The sequence below is a fragment of the Pituophis catenifer genome, unplaced genomic scaffold, assembly GCF_029215685.1.
Source record: "Pituophis catenifer annectens isolate HBS135680 unplaced genomic scaffold, rPitCat1.0.hap2 SCAF_1, whole genome shotgun sequence".
Classification (NCBI taxonomy): Eukaryota; Metazoa; Chordata; class Lepidosauria; order Squamata; family Colubridae; genus Pituophis; species Pituophis catenifer.
In genome coordinates, this window is record NW_027256881.1 from 97,430,617 (window position 1) to 97,453,751 (window position 23,135).

General features: G+C 39.2%; 1 protein-coding gene across 1 annotated transcript; it reads left to right on the forward strand.

The window, feature by feature from the left end:
• Nucleotides 1-295: 295 nt before the first annotated feature.
• On the forward strand, nucleotides 296-23,135 carry LOC139308370 (amine sulfotransferase-like). Its single transcript, XM_070931892.1, has 6 exons — nucleotides 296-440; nucleotides 15,988-16,196; nucleotides 17,144-17,270; nucleotides 18,833-18,927; nucleotides 20,915-21,095; nucleotides 22,218-23,135. Exons 1-6 carry the CDS (start codon nucleotides 296-298, stop codon nucleotides 22,409-22,411), a joined length of 951 nt encoding a protein of 316 aa, XP_070787993.1. The 3' UTR covers nucleotides 22,412-23,135.

The window sequence follows — 23,135 nt, forward strand, 5'->3', positions numbered from 1 at the left end:
AATCAAAATTTCTGCTACCGGTTCTCCAGAACCTGTCCAAACCTGCTGGATTTCACCCCTGCATTGAAGACCTTAAATGTAACTTTTTGAGTTCCAATTTTAACAGTTGTAGAAAAAAGAAATAGACTTTTTCTGGGTTGCTTTCTCTTGGGATTCATCGCTGAAGAAGATTGCCAAATGTGAATTATTGAAACAATAATTATAAAGTGAGAGATCTTGACATTCTGTTTATGCTGCTAACATTAAGGAAGGAAAATAAACCCTTTAATTTTTCTTTTATTGCAGCCCTATTATTATGGAAAAAGCAGAATATGCAGAATTATTCAACTATAAAGGGTATAATTTAACAAAAGAATTAATGAAACTTGATCTCCTTGAAGCAGTAGAAGATTTTGAAACCAGGGACAGTGATATATTCATAGACACTTATCCAAAGTCTGGTAAGAATTCTGTAATATGACATGAGCAATGCATATTTAAATTTCATACTGTAACTAAGCTTTCTCTTTGGGAAGTTTCATTCTGCCCCTCTGTATGAAAGTAAGTAACCCTTCTTGTTGGAAATCATTCTGCATTTAACAAAAGGTAATAGGTCTGCCAAAAGGGCATGGTTTATTTTTTAAATCTGGTACTAGTGAAGCTAAGAGAATCTAAGAAATCCTCCATATTTGTATCCTTTACTAACAAAGGGAATTCTGCACGATTATGGTTTTGTTTAAAGGATATTTTGAAAGTATTAAAGCCAAATAAGGCTCCCCATTCAAGAGCTTGGTGCTCTTTACTATTCACCCTATCACTTCCTCCATATTCTGACTCACCTCTGTCAGCCAGGAAAAAAACTAATAGCTACTTTGATCTCTTGTATTCAAGGGCTTTATAGACAGAAGGAATTTCAAGAATAGTTTTTCTGAAAACTATTTTCTCTGGTTTGGGGAAAATGCTGGATTCCATCAAAGCAGGAGATGGACCTTTCCCATGACACAGTTCTAACTTGTGAATAGATACATTGCCCTGATTATGTTGATTTAGTTTGGAATTCCGCACCTGTGATTGTAGCCTTTGTTAGTTCCCCTCTTCACAAATAAATGCCTTTATTTTAGAACTTGGTCTGTATCATTGAACATAATAAGCCTCGTTGACTGCATGGTTCTACCTCCCCTTTTGTTTTTTTAAGATTCTGGAGTATTTTCTATAGTGTGGCTTTGAAAAAACAATTTCCAAGCTCCTTTCTTTCTCAAGAGCTCTAGAGCTAGAAAGAAGGAAAGAATGTAGCTACAGCAGGCGAAGAAGGTGAAGCAGCAGGTGAACCTAGGCAAAATCACATCTGATACCTGTGCAATTAGCACAGCAGCCCCCCAAGGCTGTGTGCTCTCTCCACTTCTCTTCTCTCTATATATATATACCAATGACTGCATCTCAAAAGATCCCTCTGTTTTTTTCCCCAAATCACTTTTTTTAATTTTAAAACAAAAATAAAACATAAAAACATCATCATTCCAAATAATTACAGACAGTGATCGGTTAACATCCTATTGTGCTCCCTCTTCTCTTCAAAATATCACTATACATCCAAAGCTTAATTTCATAAAAAATATTCCACTTAATTGATCTCAATATCTACATGTTATATATTTATCTCCATGTTTTATTGTCCATCCATTGATAAAATAAGTCCCATATCAAATAATATTGTTTATCTTCCTGTTCTCTTATTTCAAATGCCAATTTACTCATTTCAGCACACTCCATCATTTTCTTAATAATTTCTTCATCAGTAAGTGTTTTTTCTCCTTTCCAATTTTTAGCAAATACAATTCTAGCCGCCGTTAGAAGGTTTACAATTAAATATTGCAATTCTTTATTATGTCTCTGGTAAGATCCCTAATAAAAATATCTCTGGTTTAAAGTCAATATGTCTCTTCATCATTTTTTCCAACCACGTGTGTATCTTAGTCTAATATCTCTTTGCTTCTCTGCATGTCCACCACATATGGTAATAGGATCCTGGAGTCTGATGGCACTTCCAACATTTCTCCGATTTATTCTGGAACATCCTGGCTATCCTCGTCGGGGGTAAATGCCACCTGTAAAACATCTTATACAAATTCTCCTTATATGCTGTTGACATCGTCATTTTATAATTATGTGACCACAAGTTTTGCCATTTCTCTAAATCAATACCATAGCCAACATTTTCCCCCCATGCTATCATTGCTTCTTTAACTTGTTCTTCTTCCAGTTTTACTTCTAACAAATATCCATACAACTTTTTAATTATATGATCATCAGAGCCCATTAAAATCTTATCCAAATTAGTCAAAACATTATAAAAACCTTTTGTTTGAGATCCTCTCGATATCTAGAAAATATTTGCATGTATGAAAATCAGTCCATCTTACATTCCTGATCTTCTAGATCCTGCTTTAATTTAAGTTCACCCTTTTCATCCAATAATTCACTATACCTAATAATTTGTTCCCTTTTAAATATTACTGGATTTGAAAAAGCTTCAATTCAAGGTGTTGGTTACCACCTTTAAAGCGCTCCATGGCATAGGACCTAGTTATCTTCGAGACCGCCTTCTGCCACCGATGACCTCCCATCGACCCGTGCGCTCCCACAGAGAGGGCCTCCTCGGGGTGCCATCAGCCAAGCAATGCAGGCTGGTGACCCCCAGGGGGAGGGCCTTCTCTGTGGGGGCTCCCACCCTCTGGAATCAGCTGCCCCCAGAGATAAGGAGAATCCAAGACCTCCGTGCCTTCCCCCGTGCCCTTAAAACTTTCCTTTTCCAACAAGCCGGGCTGGCCTAACAAATCTTTTAAATGATTTTAAATTTGTTTGTCTTTTTAAATTTTGGGCCAAATTGAGATATTTTCTTTTAATCTGTTCTTAATGTATTTATTATGTGTTTTTATTTGGCTATACACCGCCCTGAGTCCCTAGGGAGAAGGGCGGTATATAAATTTGAAGTAAAATAAAATAAAATAAAATAAATTGTAGATACCCAGACTGGAATCTTCAAATAGTGATATTTTTTGACCTCCTCCCAATTCAACCATAAAGCTTCATGTATCTGATGTCTTCTAAAATACCCTTGTATTTTTGTTCCTTTGTACCATAAAAAGGCATGCCACCCCATCAACAAATCATGTCCCTCCAAATTCAATAATCTGGTATTTCTCAAAGTTATCCAGTCTTTAATCCACATTAAACTTGCAGCTTGGTAATACAATTCAAAATTAGGCAAACCAAAACCATCCCTAACTTTAGCATCTTGTAACAGCTTTAGTTTTATTCTCGCCTTTTTCCCTTGCCAAATATATTTCAATATCATTTTATTTAAATCTACAAAAAATTCCTTACCTAACTTGATTGGAATTGTCTGAAAGTACAAAATTAAGTACAAAATTCTGGGCAGAATATTCATCTTAATAGTTGAGATCCTACCAATCAAGGATAACTGCAAATTTCCCCATTTAATCAAATCTTGGCCTATCTGTTGTTTAAGCTTATTATAGTTATTTTCTTTAAGTGCGCTACATCTTGGTGTTAAATATATCTGCAGATATTTTACTTTATTTGTAACCTGCATTTTTGAAATCTCCATCAGTTCTTCTTTTTGCTTTTTCAACATATTTCTAGTCATTATCTTCATTTTATCTTTATTAATTTTCAAGCCAGCTACTTTCCCAAATTCTCCAATAGTTTCTATCAATTTATTTATTGTTATTAATGGTTCTTCAATAATAAAGATAAAATCGTGGGCTTCTGGTTTGCTCTTCGTAGCCACCAGACGGTCTCTCGGGACCGCCAGCCCCTTCGCCTGTAAAGAGCCGCCTGTACAGCGTAAAGGCGGCTCGAAAAACCCCATTTCCAGGAGGAAATGTGGGATAGAGCAGGTGAGTGTAGGTAGAGCTCTCCGTAGCCCCCAGGGTTTTTTTTTTTACTCTTGGGGGCGGGCGGAGGAAGCTCCCTATAGCACTCGCCGCCCGCTCCGGGCGTTGGGAGACTTCTGCCCTTTTTGCAGAACAAGGCTACGAAGACAAGCTTCTTAAGATATTTAACAGATTAACTAAAGATGATGAGATTTGGATCTGGACCTGTGACCCTAAATTGCAAGTATTAATACTTATTTCGCAAAGGATATTCAACAAAGTAAAAAAGACCTTTTAAAATGGCGATTGCCGAAACTGGAGCAGGGAAGCTGAAAAGAGAAAGTCCTTCCGTTTCTTATTAAGTTACAAAGTAGCAGAATAAATGCTCCTGGTTACATTTGAAGGGATTTGAGCCGGACCTGTGACCCTGAATTGCAAGTATCTCACTTATTTTATAACAATTATTGAAGAAGGAAAAGGAAAAGGAAAAAAGAATCTTTAAAAAGGGCGATTGCCGAGGCTTGAGAAGGGGCTGAAAGGGAGAGTCCTTCCGTTTCCTATTGAGATACAAAGTAGCTGAATAAATATTTTTGGCTACACTTGAAAATAAAGCTCTACTTTTGTGTTTTTTCTCTTCCTGGAGATTTGATATTGATCTTGGTTGGAAAGAAGTTTTTTTTTTTTCTCTGCTGCCTCTCTTTTCTTTTTTTTTAAAAAAAATAGTTTGTCTGTGTTGAAACATGGCATTAAAGCCGGACAAACAAGCAATGGGGGGGGATTCCCCCATTAACAAATTACGTGACCAAGTTTTAAAGCTCCAGTCTCAGAAAACTGATTTTAATATAATTGAATTTCTTTTGGAGGAGATTGTAAGAAGGGATGAGATTGTGAATCAGAACTTTGAAAAATTTAAGCAGGAAATTAAAGAATTAGTGCAATTAAAGTTTGATATTCTGGATCGAAAGATTATAAAAATGGCTAATGGTTTTGTAGGATTTATGATTAAGTTGGATGAAAATACTAACTTATTAGAGTCTAAAGTGGAAGAAATTGAGGACAATTTTGATAATAAAATACAAAAAATTGAAAATGATTTGACAAATATTCAAGACAATAGCTCAGAAGAAAAATCTAAAATGGAGGTTGAACAAAAGTCTTGTAATGCAGAAAATTTACAACAACGGATTGAAAGAGAGGTCCTAATGGTGCATTACAATTTTACAGAATATGCGATCAGACTCAGAGGTTTGCAGGAAAATAGCAGAGATGATTTAAGGAAAATATCTTCTGAAATTCTGGCTGGGATTTTAAAGGTTCAACCTGAGGAAGTGTTTTGTAGGATTGACAGAGTGTACAGAATAAACTCCTGGATTGCAAAGCAAAGGCAATTGCCTAGAGATGTGGTGATTTATTTTACAGATAAGGAAATTAGGAATAATATTGTGCAAAATTCCTTCAATTCTACTTTGCAATTGTATGGAAGAAAGATATGGATCTACAAAGAGCTCCCCCCCAAGATGTTAATGGAAAGGAAGAAATTTGGTTTTCTGGTGACTGAGTTAAAATACAGAAATATTCCATTTAGGTGGGATGCCCCAGTTGGCATAATATTGAGATATCAAGGAGAAAGATACCAATTAGATACTGTTGAAAAAGCGGAAGAATTTTATCAAAAATTTTTGAAAATGAACTTAACATCTATAGGCACAATACAGGATAAGCAGAAGGAGTTGGAAATAAAGGGAAAACATCGAATTACAGAGGTTGCGGTAGACAAATTGTCTTTGGGTTCTCTCGATACTCCAGCTGGATTATCTACAAATATGAGAGAAGCGGCATCTGATTTCAACGTGATGATTCACCAAGTTAAAGACAAGTATGGAAATCAATTAGCTGATATGCAATTGGCAAAAAAGAAATATGAGATACAAAAACAAAACCAACAAGATCAACTTATAAAGCAGAATGAAAACCGATCAGTTGATATACAACTTGTAGAAAGGAAAACAGGATGGAAATTAAACCCACAAAAAGAAAAGAAAAAAAGAAATAGGTCTCATAAAAACAGAAATTTCTAAATTAAGCAACGGTGAAGCCAGTGATTTTAAAAAAATGAATGAATATGTGAAAAGATAGTGGAGGCGAAGTATTGGTTAATATCATCCTGAGGACAGTGACAGACCTCTGCAATGCCGTAATTTTGGGATGTGAAAAGAGCCTTAAACTGTTGGATTTGAATTATCTATTTTGGATTTTTTTCTTGTATTGATAAATATATTATAACTATTCTGAGCTACAAGGCAAGAGAGCTACGTTGGGGCATGCAGAAGATCTGGTGGTTACCCATTACGATGATGGGAATTAATAATCCTGATGAAAGCCACAATTACAACTATATGGAATACAATCATAATGTCACTCGGGTGGTTGTTTTTACTTTTATATATATATGAGGATATTCATTACTGATGGGGGCAGATGATGACTGAAGACTTTGAACAAACTGTTGCACCAGGATGCTACGTTACCCAATTATGGATGAGGGACTCAACAATCCAGTGGAAAGACATCAAAGAAGATATTATATGGATTATAAATTTAAAGTTATTGTCTTTTTTTTTTTTTTTAAATAACGGAATATATACATATATATATATATATATTAGCAGAGTGGGCAGTGGATTGAAGATATTAAGAATTGTTGTGCATGATAATTTTGTAGGAAAGTGGGTGGAAATATGTTAGTCTACTGATGGATTAGTTTAAGAAAAGGGATGTTTAAGTGATATATTTAGGGTAGTGGAGGAAATGGATAGAGTTGAATAAATGTTAAATTAGGATTTATGGGGAAGGCTGCTTTGAAATGTTATATTAATATACACAAAGAATAAATGTTAAAGTAGGATCTATTATACAGTCTTAAAGTGGAAGGTTGCTTTGAAATGTTGTAATAATACATAGATATAAGTTTTGGGGAGGACAAAAAGGGCAGATTATTGCTAAATTGGGAGTTATAATAATATTATGCTAAACTAGAAGTTATCATACAATGTTATAGCAGACTGCTTTTTTTTTTTGAAATGTATGGTAAAAGGGGAAAGTAACAATATTAATAATATTTTTAGTAAGTAAGGGTCAGTATATAGAGGAGGGAGTAAGGCGATGGTAAAATATTATGTAATCTGTTATGAATTAGGTTTTTGGTGTGAAGAAGTCACGGGGGGGATGGGTGGCGAGGGGGGGTTAGGGAGGAGGGGGGGAAGGAAAAAAGGGGGAAAAATTTGTATTTGAAAACTTTTTCAATAAAAAAAAAAGATAAAATCGTCTGCGAAGGCTTGTAGTTTATATTCTTCTTTTCAAATTTTCATGCCTTTTATCTCTTTTTCTTCTCTAATCTGTCTGTTTAAGACTTCTAAAGTCAATATAAACAACAATGGGGACAGCGGGCATCCTTGTCTAGTACCTTTTTCTATTTCGATAGGATCAGTCAGTTCTCCGTTTATCATTACTTTTGCCGTCTGTTTGAAGTATATGGCTTCAAACTGTATAAATTTCCTGCCAAAGCCCATCTTTTCCATTTGGAGTATCATGAATCGCCAATTTACATTGTCAAAAGCTTTTTGTGCATCTAAAAATACCAAAGCCATCTGTTTTTCAGGGTGTGCTTCGTAATACTCGAATGCATCCAAAATTATCTCTAAATGCTTCTCTGAGAGAGGGTTTCTTGCCTCCTGCCTTGAAAGAGGCGGTGGTGAGGCCCCTCCTCAAGAAGCCTTCTCTGGACCTGGCCGTTTTGGCAAACTACCATCCGGTCTCCAACCTTCGCTTTGTTGCGAAGGTTGTGGAGAGTGTGGTTGCGCGACAGCTCCCACAGTACCTGGATGAAACTGTCTATCTAGATCCGTGCCAGTCTGGCTTCAGGCCTGGGTATAGCACGGAGACGGCATTGGTCGCATTGGTGGATGATCTCTGGAGGGCTCGGGACAGGGGTTGTTCCTCTGTTCTGGTCCTGTTAGACCTCTCAGCGGCTTTTGATACCATCGACCATGGTATCATGCTGCGCCGGCTGGAGGGATTGGGGGTAGGAGGCACCGTGCTGCGGTGGTTCTCCTCCTATCTCTCTGACCGGTCGCAGTCTGTGTTGGCAGGGGGGCAGAGGTCGACCTCGACCTCGAGGCGCCTTGCTTGTGGGGTGCCGCAAGGGTCGGTCCTCTCGCCGCTCCTGTTCAACATTTATGTGAAGCCGCTGGGTGAGATCATCCGTGGTTTTGAGGTGCGATGCCATCTGTACGCTGATGACACTCAGCTGTACATTTCCACCCCAGACCACCCCAATGATGCCCTTGAAGTGATGTCCCAGTGTCTGGAGGCCATGCGGGTCTGGATGGGGAGGAACAGGCTTCGGCTCAACCCTTCCAAGACCGAGTGGCTGTGGATGCCGGTGTCCCAGTATAGCCAGCTGGTGCCATTGCTGGCTATTGGGGGCGAGTCACTGACCCCCACAGAGGGGGCTTGCAACTTGGGCGTCCTCCTGGACACACGGCTGTCTTTAGAAGAGCATATGATGGTCATGGCCAGGGGGGCTTTTTATCAGGTTTGCCTGATACGCCAGTTGTGCCCCTTTCTGGATCGGGACTCCTTGTGCACAGTCACTCATGCCTTGGTTATGTCATGCCTGGACTACTGCAACGCTCTCTACATGGGGCTCCCCCTGAGGAGCACCCGGAGGCTCCAGCTGGTGCAGAATGTGGCTGCGCGGGTGATTATGGGAGCGACGTGGCGCTCCCATGTAATACCTCTCCTGCGCGAGCTGCATTGGCTCCCAGTGGTCTTCCGGGTGCGCTTTAAGGTGTTGGTTCTCATCTTTAAAGCGCTCCATGGCTTAGGGCCAGGGTATTTGCAAGACTGCCTGCTGCTACCGATAACCTCCCACCGGCCAATACGCTTTCACAGAGAGGGCCTCCTCAGGGTGCCGTCGGTCAGGTAATGTTGGCTGGTGGCCCCCAGGGGTTGAGCCTTCTCTGTGGGGGCACCCGCCCTGTGGAATGAGCTGCCTCCTGGAATACAATTGATCCCAGACCTCCGTACCTTCCATAAAGCCCTGAAGACGTTTTTATTTCATCAAGCCGGTCTAGCCTAAATGGTTTTTAATTGGGATTTTAAATTTTATGGATTTGGGGTTTTAAATTGGGTAGCCAGTGATTTAATTCTTTTTAATTATCTTAACTTTTGCATTTGTATGTTTTTTAATTTTGGCTGTTCACCGCCCTGAGTCCCTTCTGGGAGACTGGTATACAAATTAAATAAATAAATAAATAAATAAATAAATAAATAAATAAATAAATAAATAAATAAATAAATTGTCTTTTTGGGAGGAATCCATTTTGATCTGCGTGTATAAAATTATTCAAATATCTCTTAAGTCTTTCCGCCAATATTGAAGCAAAAATTTTATAATCTGAATTTAGCAAGGATATAGGCCTATAGTTTTTGATTTGTTGTGGGTCTGTATCTTCTTTGTGTATCAATGTAATATATGCCTCATCCCATGATTTAGGTATTTCCTTCTTTGTCATTGCTTCATTCATCACCTTCAATAATGGAAGGGTTAGAGACTCTTGTAATGTCCTATAGTATTCAACTGGTAGACCGTCTGGCCCTGGTGCATTCCCGTTCTTTTGCTTCTTGATTGCTTCTGTTAATTCCCTCGTTGTTATGTTTCTTTCCAGCATCTCCTCCATATCTTTAGAAATCTGAGGTAATTTTGCTTCTTGTAAATACTTTAACACTTTCTCCTCCTCAAAAGATCCCTCTGTTAAAGTACTAAAGTTTGCAGATGATACAACAGTGATTGGTCTCATTTGAGACAACATGAATCTGCATACAGACAGGCGGTTGAGCAACTAGCCTTGTGGTGCGACCAGAACAATCTTGAACTAAGTACACTCAAAACTGTACTTATGGTGGTAGATTTTAGGAGAAACACTCCTATACTACCACCTCTTACAATACTAGACAACACAGTATCAGCAGTAGAGTCCTTTAAGTTTCTAGGTTCTATTATATCTCACGACTTAAAGTGGACACCTAACATCATAAATGTCATCAAAAAAGCTCAACAAAGAATGTTCTTTCTGCGCCAACTCAGAAAACTCAAACTGCCCAAAGAGCTACTGATTCAATTCTACAGAGGAATTATTGAGTCTGTCATCTGCACCTCTATAACTGTCTGGTTTGGCTCTGCAACCATACATGACAGACACAGACTTCAACAGATAATCAGAGCTGCAGAGAGAAAAATTGCTACCAACCTGCCTTCCACTGAGGACCTGTATACTGCACGAGTCAAAAAGAGGGCTGTGAAAATATCTACAGACCTGTGGTGAATTGTAAAATTTGTTACTACCAGTTCTGTGGGCATGGCTTGGTGGGGGGGAGTAATGTGACTGGGTGGGCGTGGCCAACTTTTTTTTTTTTTTACTTTTAAAAGCATTGTTTCTACTACCACTTTGGCCGAAGAGTTTGTAGAAAAAATGCTTTTAAAAATCTCTGACAATCCCAGCTGAGCCATGCAATCATCAGAGGCTTTTTTTTTTAACTTTTAAAAGCATTTTTTCGGCCAAAGAGGTTGTAGAAAAAATGCTTTTAAAAGTAAAAAAAAAAAAAAAAAGCCTCTGATGATTGCGCGGCTCAGCTGGGCATGGGGGGTGGGGCAGGAATTTTTCCTGGTTCTCTGAACATCAGGTGACATCTCTGAACTGGGAGCATTTCATCCCTGCTACATACCCTTCCCATCCTGGACATAAATTGTTTCAACTTCTACCCTCAAAACAATGCTATAGGGCTCTGCATACCAGAACAAGACACAAGGACAGTTTTTTCCCGAATGCCATCACTCTGTTAAACAACCAATTCCCACAACACTGTCAAATTATCTACTAAGACTATATTACTATTATTTTTCTCATCCTTACTAGTACCTACCTCTTCCCACTTATAGCTATAGCCATGTTGCTTGTATTATATAGTCAGTCTCATTCGTCATCTTCAGGCTGGTGTTTTCGGCTTCGTGCTTCTAGGAGCAATGTGTGATTGCAGCTGTTTCTTCCTTTTAACTGCCAGTGGGGGTGTGAATTTATTGGGTGGGAGCTTGGCTGTGTTCTGATTGGGTGGAAGTGTGTTCTGATTGGTTGGGGGTTTGGCTGTGCTCTGATTGGATGGGGGTTGGCTGTGCTCTGATTGGATGGGGGTGTGTTCTGTTTGGGTGGGGGCTTGGTTGTGCTCGGGTATATATATATTCGTAGATTTTCACAGGTACAGGTATGCAAGTATTGGTGTATTCGGGTCTTCTCCTGTGTAAGATTGAGAGCACTTTGGCAACGTTTCGACAGAATCTCATCTGCCATCATCAAGTTTATGCAAGGGGTCTTCTGCAGCAACTGCCGTTACTATTTCAAATCTGGTGCTGGTAGTCTGCTTTGCTGGGATGGCCCCATCTCTTCGTTCTGATTGGTTGGGAGTCTCAGTCTGTATCTATTGGCATGGCTTCAGGTGTATGGTTGGTTTTTCTCCACCAGGTGGCAGGGCTTCATCTTTGTGGCTGGCTGGAATGTGATTTGGTTGGAAGTGTGTCTGGCTTCTGGGGTGCAGATTTTTCTGTCTGTGGGTGCTGGGACTCATTTGTTGACAAGGGCTAGTTTCCAGATGTCTGGTAGGTGGGAGGTATTCATGTTATGGGGGTGGTTTTCTATTTCAATGGCTTCCATAATTATTCTCTTGTTGAGGTGTTCAGTTTTGGAGATTAATTTGGTTCCTTCAAAATCAAGAAAAAAGAAATACAATAATAAAATACAAATGCGTTAAATATAAAGAATCAAGATTCAAATAATTGCATTGCCTTTAAACCTGACTAGGTGGCTCAGTGGCTAAGACACTGAGCTTGTCGATCAGAAAGGTCAGCAGTTCAGTGGTTCGAATCCCTAGTACAGGTCTCCTGCATGAGCAAGGGTTTGGACTAGATGACCTCCAAGGTCCCTTCCAACTCTGTTACTGATACATCGCCTTGATGTGATACCATGATCTCTTTGATCTAATGGGTTTATAACGTCTATAAACACTTTTCTAAGGAAAGAATCACTATAATACATGCCAAATAAGACTTCTTTCCTGATGTCAATCTGGTCATCATTAACAAAACCACAACACTTGGTGGTTTTGAGTGAAGGTGAAGTGTGAAACAGGTATCCCTTCCCACCCTACTGTATCTGATGAGAAAGAAGGGAAAAAGGTAACTCCTGCCATTCTTTTTTCTCCTTTCCACTTTATGGTTTGTGCAATGTCTTTCACTATTCATCCCCTGCATGATACTGATCCAGGTTGTGTTTTATGTGGATATGGCTTTATCAAGTTAATTCTGGATTGCAAAATGGTTGTTTATGAAATGATACTGCGATTTAGGTTTGCTTTCTGATGTCAACAGTCCAGATTTCAAACCCTTTAAAGAAACAAAGTCAGTCACCTGTGCATCCTTTCACAGTCAACAGATAAAAGCCTGCTTCTAAATTTCAGGAGTGTCATTTTCCTTCTGCTCTGTTCAGTGCTTTATTTCTGAAAGATATTAAATAATCAGCAAGAAAGAACCATAAAGGTATTTGTAAAAGATTTATTCCTAGCATTAAGACAGATGATAGTAGTTTATTAGAAAATGTTTGATTAAGATGTTAAATTAAGGATTTTAAGCTTCATTTTAAAGTAGTTCTGTGACGTTTTACTATTAACAGGTATAGCACATACATTGTTTCATTTTTTTAAAAAAAGTCATGTGGATGCAAGGATCAAAAAATTCATACATTTGTTTAGGATTAAACCAGTTTGACTTCATATATTAACCAGAATATTAAACTGATCAGTGCTATTAAAAGGTATGATTAATGAGGCATGCATATGGTCATCTAATAAAATCATTAGAATATCAACTAGATAAGTACATCTGTAATTAGTATAAACTAGAAATCAGAAGGAGCTGAGTAGCATCTCACAAAAGCTTATGCCTCTTAATAAAAAGTGTTAATTTGGAAAGATGCTATCAGACTCCTGATTTGTTACTATCCCAGACTAACACAGTTCTCTTTGTATACAATGTATACAAAGAGTATACAAACTTCCTTGTTTTCCTCTTGATAACATTGAAGACCATAAATGTAACTTTTTGAGTTCCTGTTTTAACAGTTGTAGAAAAAAAAAAGTAGACTTTTTCCAGGTTGTTTTCTCTCTCTCTCTCTCTCTCTCTTTTTTTTTTAAATTTGATTTATATGCCGCCCTTCTCTGGAGACTCAGGGCGTCTTACAATGCGTTAAGCAATAGCCTTCATACTTTTGTATATTTTATACAAAGTCAGCTTATTGCCCCCACAATCTGGGTCCTCATTTCACCTACCTTAGAAAGGATGGAAGGCTGAGTCAACCTTGAGCCTTGGAGAGATTCGAACCAGCAGAAATTGCAGGCAGCTGTATTAATAACAGGGTGCATAGACCACTGTACTATCAAGGCTCTTGGGGATCATTGCTGAAGAAGGCTGCCAAATGTGAATTATTGAAACAATAATTTCAATAATTGTGAAGTGAGAGATCTTGACCCTGTTTATGCTGCTAGCATTAAGGAAGGGGGGAAAACCTTTTAATTTCTCTTTTATTGCAGCCTTGTTATTATGGAAAAAGCAGACCATGAAGCATTATTCAACTATAAAGGGTATAATTTAGGGAAAGAATTAATGAAACTTGATCTCCTTGAAGCACTAGAAGATTTTGAAACCAGGGATAGTGATATATTCATAGACACTTACCCAAAGTCTGGTAAGAATTCTGTAATATGACATGAGCAATGTATAAATTTCATACTGTAACTAAACTTTCTCTTTGGAAAGTTTCATTCTGCCCGTCTGCATGAAAGTAATATAGAAAGCTAGCACCCACCCCTCTCCTAGAAAAATGAAATATTCTAGAAAATATTAAAAAGGCAGAATATTATATTTTCCCTAAAGGAGAAACATGTTTCTAAAGACATAAACTCAGAGCCTCAGCTCCCTGCCCTCCCAGCAGATATTTTGGTGCCAACCTATCTACAAAACAAAAGGCTGGCCCAGCTTATCTACAAAACAAAAGACCTTCACCCTCAGGAAATGATAGGATTAGCCCTCACTCAAGATCCAAAACAGGACAAAGCCATTAAGCCATAATAGGAATTGCCCAACACACTTTCAGTACACAACCCTCTTCATTACATCATCACCCAGCAAGATTCAACCAAGCCTGGGACTTAAGACAACCTACAAAGTTACCCTGCATGGCCCCATGGGAGTCTGATAGCCAATTAGGATACCTGCCCTTATACAGGAACCGGAAGCTGTAAGGCGAGCTCTGGAACCCAGAAGAGAGAAGCTGGCAGGTGTGCAGGTGCGCAGCAGCCAGCTAATCTGGGTTTCATCGCGCACCGGGGTGCCAGACACCTAGTCCAGTACGCATGCGCACTGGCCAGCTGCTCTCTTCCGGGTTCTGGTGCACACATGGCTGCCACCCAGCTGGTTTTCCGGCACACATGTGCCTGCCAGAACCCGGAAGAGAGCAGCTGGCCAGCGCCCATGTGTGCAACGGAACAAAGAAGAGCAGCTGGCGATGGAGCGCGTGCCCACAGAGAGGGCTCTGTGTGCCACCTCTCACATGCGTATCATAGGTTCGCCATCATGGGCCTAGGACCTCAAACCATGTGGTCCTGCCCACCATTAAACCATCTTTCCAAACATCCTCCATGTTTCCAATGTTTTCCTCCCTACTTGGAACTGAACCCAGAGGGACATTTCTTCCAACACTTGTGAATAGATACATTGCACTGATTATGTTGATTTCATTTGGAATTCTGTACATGTGAGTTCCCCTCTTCACAAATAAATGCCTTTATTTTGGAACTTGGTCTGTATCAATGAAATCAGGCATTTCTTACAGAACATGCCTTGCTCACAGAACAAGCCTCACATTTCTTACATGCTGTGCCTTGTTCACAGAACAAGCCTTATTAAATGCATGGTTCTACCTCCCCTTTGTTTTCTTAAGATTCTGGAGTATTTTCTATGCTGTGACTTTGAAAAACCAATTTCCAAGCTCCTTTCTTTCTCCAGAGCTCTAGAGCTAGAAAGAAGGAAAGAATGCATCTACAGTATGCAACACCCCTTCCTTCCTTCCTTCCTTCCTTCCTTCCTTCCTTCCTTCCTTCCTTCCTTCCTCCCTCCCTCCCTCCCTCCCTCCCTCCCTCCCTCCCTCCCTCCCTGAGGAACCCTTGGAAGAAGAGCTCTAGAAGTAGCAAAAAATCATCCCTTTACTATGAAATTAATTCCTTTCCACTCCAACAAGGGACAAACATAAGTCCCAGAGTTTAGAATTTCGTTCATATGGAAACATAGGTTTGATAGCCTAAAAGTTCTCAAACCAGAACTTCAGAATCATAGACTACCTCATACAACTCACTACAACTCACACAGAGAGGGCCTACTTGGGGTCCCGTCAGCCAAGCAATGCCAGCTGACGGCCATTAGAGAGCGAACCTTCTCTGTAGGCGCACCTACCCTCTGGAATCAGCTCCCCTTGGTGCTCCGGGTGGCCCCCGACCTTCGCTCTTTCCGCTGTGACCTTAAAACATGGTTATTTCGCCAGGCTGGCCTGGACTGAATGGGGTTTTAATGGGAATTTTAGTTTCTTTTATTGTTTGAATTTTAATCTGGACTTAATCTGGTTGATTATTGCTGTGAACTGCCCTGAGTCCTTGTGGAGAAAGGGTGGCATATAAGTCCGATAAAATAAATAAAAATAAATAATTAATCAAATACTATTCTTATATACTATAAGCAAATACTATTTAAAACATTTAAATGTCAAATCGAACATTTCTAGATTCTAAGTGAGTTTTCTCTCTAGGTGATGTATGAGTATGTGGTACAGCTACGTTTTTTTCTGCTTAGTGATAAATTATTTCTTAATTATTTCTTTGCTTAGTGATACAACTTTGGTGATGTGAAACCCAGATAATTCCCTCAACTTTAAAACAAGTTGATTTTCATTTTTAGGAACTATCTGGACCCAGAATATTATATGCTTGATTTTGTATGAAGGCCATCGGAATGGAACAGAAAATATTTCCATATCACATCGGTGTGCATCCATAGAATACAACATATACAATGTGGATATCACCCAGATGCCATCACCTCGTGTCCTCATGTCCCATCTGCCATATTACCTAGTTCCCAAGAAACTGAGGGGCAAAAAGGGAAAAGTAGGTCAATCTTGTTACTCTAGTCTGACTATAAAAATAAGTTAGCTGAAAAACTACAATGATTGTATAAGTATATGTGTATATTTATGTATATATGTGTTTATATTCATATAGGAGAAAAGCAGGAGAAAAGAGTACAGATTGTAGGAGAAAAAGCACTGTAATGTAACTGTATTCATTACCCAATTAGATAAAATCCTGAGTGCTTGAAAGTAGTGGACTTTGCTCACTTTATATAGAAGAGGCTTCCCCTGCCAGTGTTGGTAGGAGTGTTCTTGGTAGTTCCTTGATTAGGCTGTTGTTTACTGTGTGACTAAGTTAGTGGTTCCTTGATTAAGGTATTATCTATTGTTTGATTGCTAATATAGCCAATGTCAAGTTTCCAAAAGATGCCCTAATTAATTCATGAGCCATGAGCCAAACTTCAAAGGAAATATAGTGATTTATTAGGAGCAACATTCCGGCAATACTCGGATGCAGTCAGGACTGATCCCACGTAGATTTACGTTCCCCTATGACCCTGTCTCTCCTCTCCCCCCTGGCCATGTCATAAATCACATTCTCCAATTAACCACTTTGGCTGGCTGTGAAACCTAACACCCTCCTTCTGATTGCGGTCAGAAAAATGTATGGAATTCACTTCAGTTCTCCCTCCTCCTGCTCATGGCAACTTGAAAGCTTTGCAAGTTGACAGCCAATTACTATATAGCCAATTGCTCTAGCTCAATTTACTCTAATTCATGACATGGAAGTGAGAATAAAATGTGGGCCAGTGAAATATACTTTATATGAAGAAAAGGAAAACATTTATATAGTTTTATAAGAGGAAAAGGGAAACATTTATATAATTTTATAAGAATGTTTTTCAATGTACTTTAGAATGTATCCTCAGTTTATTAAAAATGAAGGTATTTATTAAAGATTACATATAATATATATTCTTGCAGGTTATTTACGTATACCGAAATCCAAAAGACACTTTAGTGTCCTTTTTTCATTATATCAACTCATTCAGGGCAGTGGAAAATTCATTTAATTTGGAGGAATACATGGAAAGATTTTTATCTGGAAACGGTAAGATGGAAATAAAAACTTTAATTATCACAACACTGTCAAAAAGGGCTGGTTTGCTAGTGTGTCCCCTTGGAGTTATTAACAACAACAACAACACTCAGTTTGAAGCATTTCAGCAATAGGAGAGAACTTTACATTTAATGAATCCAAAGTTTCCTCATTCTCCAATGAAACTCCAGGCTAAATCTCACTTTGCACAGTTGCTCTCATTGGTTTGTGTGTGGGGAAAAATTAAACACTCATAAACTTCCACCTCTCTCTATTAAAATAAAATCCATGTCAGCCAACATAGCAATAAGGATCTAACGGGGTTCACTAGAGGAACTGCATTAAACAGTAATGGTGTAAATCTGGCCAGAGACAACATGTGACTTGGATGAGTTGGAAAACAATCCCAACTGAGTCATTTTTCAACTCAGGGCTATCATTAATTGTAACTGTCTTCATTGCCTAACAATCCCATCCTTCCTGGGTGTTAAGCAACCAGGCTGGCAATTAAGCAGAGCAAAGGGTGTCTCTGGGGTGGGGGAGATCCTGGAAGCCTAGTGCAGGCCCAGGCATGTGCTGCAACACTTTTACAGCCCACTCATGGCCTGCCCATGGGCCTCCAAGGCCTGCCCCACTCTCTGAGGCAGCCCACGCTCTGCTTCCTAGACCTCAGCATCCCATGCGTCCCACAATTTATGGTAGCTGCTCCCAAAATTGCAGTCATTTGTGGAATAGAGCAACACAACCTCCACTGTAGAGGAACAGGCTGAGGGACAGTGTAGAGAAACATTGTAGAGGGGTAGAACAAACTGTTCTTGTTCCCCAATGTGATCCCTGGAGCTCCAGAGATCACGCTGGGGAAGGAGAGCAGGCCACTCAGTCCCGTGGGCTCCTTTGGGTCTGCCTTGGAAGCAGAGACCATTTTGGGAGTTGCTGCAATGAATTGGTGTCTGCTCCGACATGATGCCCACTTCCTGAACACAGCCATATGGTGGAGCCATTTTCACTATGTACAAAGGCCACATGGTGGAGTAGCTGCTTCCAGAAGGAGATCTACAGCACCAAAATAGCAATTGACTCATCAGTGATGGAGGTAGGAAAGATGCCCACAAGGACCCAGTGGGACAGTATGGTAAGAATATAGGAGGGGAGGCCGCTACAGCATCCCTTGTAAAGGCAGGTGGATTGCAAAGAGCTCAAATTTTGTTCACACAATCATGGGGGCATGGCAGTACCCATAAATTTGGGCAGGAGTTATAAGCCTCTTCATTCAGTGATGTCATAATTTCAAACAGTCCCTGTACAACAGTTGATGGCCTCCTGTATGCCTTAAAATGCAAAAACGATTGTTGGTATCCTTAGCAATTTTTTTTCCATTTCCAAAGACATTTCCAAAGAGTTCTTATTCTAATTGTATAATGCATGCTGTTTAGAAAGAAGTGATCCTCAAAATCATTATGAATTACTGACATTGGCTTTGTGTATATAAGGTTTAAAAGAAAAATATTTTCCTTGTAGCTCATGTGAGGAATCAGAATTAACTTAAGCACGACAATTCTTATTTCCATTCTCAGTTGCTAGCAGTTTGGTCTTCGATCATGTGAAAGGCTGGTATACACATCAGAATGAATTCAATATTCTCTTCCTGTGCTATGAGGAAATGATCCAGGTGAGACTATTCACTTATTTCCCCCACTTACCATATTCTTCCAAATATAAGATGCACTTTCCCCCACCAAAAGTGGGTGGAAATGTCTGTGCATCTTATACAGCAAATGTTGATGAAGCCCCACCCACCCTCTGGCCCCCACCCTTTGGCCATTTTTTACCTCAGCGCATCACGTTTTTGTCCGGTTCTAGGTGGCGGGGATTGGCGGCCAAAAACATAACATGCGGAGGAGGCCCAAAACACAATGTGTGGAGGTGGCGATGGCCTGGGCGATCACCACAGCCTGGAACAGCTTGTTTTCCTCCCCAAAAACTAATGTGCATCTTATACTCCGAAAAATGCCGTATTCTTTTGTCAAGGTCAATAGGATTCAGGGAATAGGCCTAGACAAATAGAGATGCAGCTGCAGGTACAGTTCGCTTTTATCTATGATTGAACATTTGTGAATGTTCTGAACAACCTAACTTTTACATTTTTAAGGTCAGAAGAGTTCATGCCTGTTTTTCTTTTCCATTCAACATAAACTATTCCAGTGGGTTTGAAAATCAAAGTCCTGCTAACTCTCTGCTTATGCAGCTAAGCAGAGTTTGTAGAGCTGATTCAGACAGGGCTTTTTTTTTTCCCTAAAAGAAGTGTATAGAAAAGGGACAAGGGAGGAAAAGGGTTTGTTCCAAACTTTTGGATAGATCAAGTTCCTGAAGATGAGATACAGGAAGAACACACCATTCTTCTATCCCTATTCTCTTTTCATCCTTCTTTAAGGGTTTGACAAGCACTGCAGAAGAGAGAAGCAGCCGGGTTAAATGCTGCTTCTCTCCACTGCAGTGCTTTCTGGATGTGACTTAAAGGACCCAAAGTGGCAGCTCACGGCTGCTAAATTTCACTGTGCTGCACAAGACACTCTTCCGGCAGGCCACCAGCAAAAGCAGTGGTGGAGAAAAGCAGCGGGGCTGGGCCAGTGTCTCGGGAGAGCACGTGGAGCATCTCCCCAAGTGACCAAGGCTCACCCAGCACCAAGGGCCGGAAGAAGCGGCTGCAAGATCTGACACGCCGGAGATTCAACCCAGCTGCTTCTCTCTGCCATAGCACTTTCACATGCTTGCTTCATGTATGTGCATGACAAAGAATGCAATGAAAATGACTTCATATAAGAGCATGCTTTGCTCAATTTGTTAAAAGGAATTGAGATGTGGTCAGGAGAAATATCAATTTAAGGTGTAAATAGGTAACGAAACAAGAAGAGTTAGCATTAAGATTCAATAAGTGCTGAATGAATGTGGATTAAATACAAATGAGTATTTGAGAGAAGCACATTTGTTGAAATGATTTAGTCATATTAATCAGGATCAATTACATAACAAATATTTGAAGGAACACTGAATGGATGCAGAAGAAGGCAGAGAAAATGATAGTTAGATGAAGCTGATAAGATTGGAAAGGTATAGTGCACAGTATTGATTTAGCTTGATTTAACCATTGTTCTATTTCTTTCTCTCCTGGTTGCCTTATTCCTTTTGTGTGCTTTGCATAACATTGCTTGTTCCCAAAGGAAAAAGCATGATGGGAATGGATGTATACTAATCAATTGGTTGATTAGTTGGTTTATATGGTGTTCAGCTCACTATAACATTTCTAGATGAATAATGTAAGATATAAAACACATGTATGTATGTGCATGTAATTATTTACAATACATACATACATACATACATACATACATACATACATACATAACTTGCTTCATCTGAAATTTATATAGATGTAGTGGGAAATGCCTATTGTCCAGGATCTCCATCCAATTCATTTCCACCAGTGTTTTATCTGCATAAAAAAATAAATGACACTTTTTAAACCTTTTTAATGCTACTCTATATAATGTTTTCACTCGGAAATCAATTCCATTCTGTTCAGTGGAGCTTCCTCCAAATTAAGAGTATACAAGGGTATACTGTAGAAATATTCCAAAAGCAAATAATTCTTCTTCCAGGATCTCAGAGGCACAGTACTTAAAATATGTAAATTTATTGGAAAGGAGCTGAGCAGCCAGGAAGTGGATAAAGTTGTGGAGATGTCTACATTCAAGAACATGAAAGCTGATCCTAGGGCAAATCTTGTGAAAACATATGAAGAGTGTTTTGGACAAACAAACGTAAACCATATACGCAAAGGTAACACCGAGAGAACAAAATCAAACTTTGGTATTTTCCCTCTCTTGCATCTAACCATGGGACAAAAACGCTTCAGAAACCACTTCTTTTTCTCTTGTGTCCTCAAGACATTGAATTCTTATCCCCAGCATATACCTGAGGTAGTTCTAAGTCATCCTCAGCTTCTCCAGTGTTGAATGAACATTTCCACTTCTTCAGCAGGCAAAATCTATGTTAGTTTATTGTGAAAGAGAGGTGAATTCTGTACTCACGTTATTCCTGGGGATAGGTTCAGTTTAACTCCCATTGGTCACTAGAAAGGACATGGCCTCAATTCTCTAGGCCTATCAGGGCCATTCTGGCTTGGACAGTGAAGAATCCAATTCTTTCTGATGAGGCTTTCCCCTGAATCTTCCAGATCTTGAGATGTAGCTTTGAAAGGGAGCTGAACCAGGCTGAGAGGTTGTGTTGGAGGAGAGAAAGAAAGAGGGAGAGAAATGGGAGATGAAAAGAGCTGATGCCTCTGCAACTTGAGGAATAGCTGGATCTTCACTGCTGTGCCCCACGAACCCTTTGAGAGGATTTCCTGGTCCTTCAGAAGTGTAGCTTTTTTTTTATTTATTTATCTATCTATCTATCTATCTATCTATCTATCTATCTATCTATCTATCATCTATCTATCTATCTATCTATCTATTTATTTTATTTATTAGGGTTTGATCCCACCTTTATTACCCTGTTTTCCCCAAAATAAGACATAAAGTTTGGGCTCAATTGTGTTAGTAACTCAAGGACTAGATGTATATCCTCTTTCTGCTGAAAAAATTGTCCAAAGTAATGTATTACTATAAAAACCTCAGTTGTGACTATTGCTGAGTCCAAAACTCACTCTTTTACTTACTCCTGTGATGAATAAATGTGCTATGAGAGAATAAAGGTAGAAGCTGGATCTTGTGGGAAGACAAAACAGTGGTTCCAGAATTGTTCTAGATACACAGAGCCAAAAGGATGATCATCACTGGTGGGACCTTCATGGTGGGCAGGTCTGTGAGGATTCAACATCAATGCTGGGGCTCTTTTCAGGAGGACAGACTACAGGCTAGGACCAATCATTGATTCTTCAATCTGCTCCTTTTTCATCAGGAACTGTTGGAGACTGGAAGAATATTATGACAGTATCGCAAAGTGAAAGGTTTGACAATATTTTTCAAGCACAAATGAAGGATATACCTCTCAAATTCATTTGGGATATAAAAGAAATACAATCTACTCAGCATGGGAAGCGGCAGGAACCTCTCCAGGAGGACAAAGAGCCGAAATGTTCAACACAACCGTAATACGTATATGCACAGTAGTTTAAGCTATCACAATACACCTATATATTTTCTGTATGTACTTATGTGTATTGTGTGCATAACTGCTTTCTTCTCAAAGTTGTTTCCTGCTTTCCTGCAACCTTAAAAAAACATGGCTTTTGGTAACCCCATCTTTTTCTTTTTCAAAATATTGAAAACATCCTATAATTTATCACCACAAATGGGTCAAGATATACCAGAATGATTTCATAAATATTTTTCAATAGAAACAAATGCTTTGGAGGTTGGGAGAAATGACTTTTGTAATGAGTAGAGAATAATGATATGCTAATCAATTGTTTTTATGGGTCAACATAATGTTTGCTTCAATAATGGGAAAATTCTTTTGGAACAGCACCTTTCTATATCTTGGATATATTAATTTTGTACTGCTTGATTTTATAAAAAAGATAAAGTTAGGAAAAAAAAATATTTAGCACATTTGGTTACTTACATGCTACATCCAACAACTTTAAATAATACCTATGGATATAGATCCTGGTGTAGAGGCCAAGTCAGAGGGTACAAGTGATCAGTTTTCTCTATAGCTCTAGTTTAATAATAGGTTTAAAAATTAATGTGCAGTTGATATCATATGGAGCTTATTTTTCCCCTAAGTTCTTCCTTCTCTTTCCATATAGTTTCTTGCCAAACATTATCATTCTTCTTCCTTTATTTGATCTGCCTCACTAATAAAATTATTCAA

Bases quoted from the DNA above. Each gene is read 5' to 3' on its own strand.
- LOC139308370 (XM_070931892.1), top strand. From the start codon at position 296: ATGGAAAAAGCAGAATATGCAGAATTATTCAACTATAAAGGGTATAAT. The intron at 441-15,987 runs GTAAGAATTCTG...TTTCATTTTTAG, and splicing joins AGACACTTATCCAAAGTCTG to GAACTATCTGGACCCAGAAT. The intron at 18,928-20,914 runs GTGAGACTATTC...TTCTTCTTCCAG, and splicing joins GCTATGAGGAAATGATCCAG to GATCTCAGAGGCACAGTACT.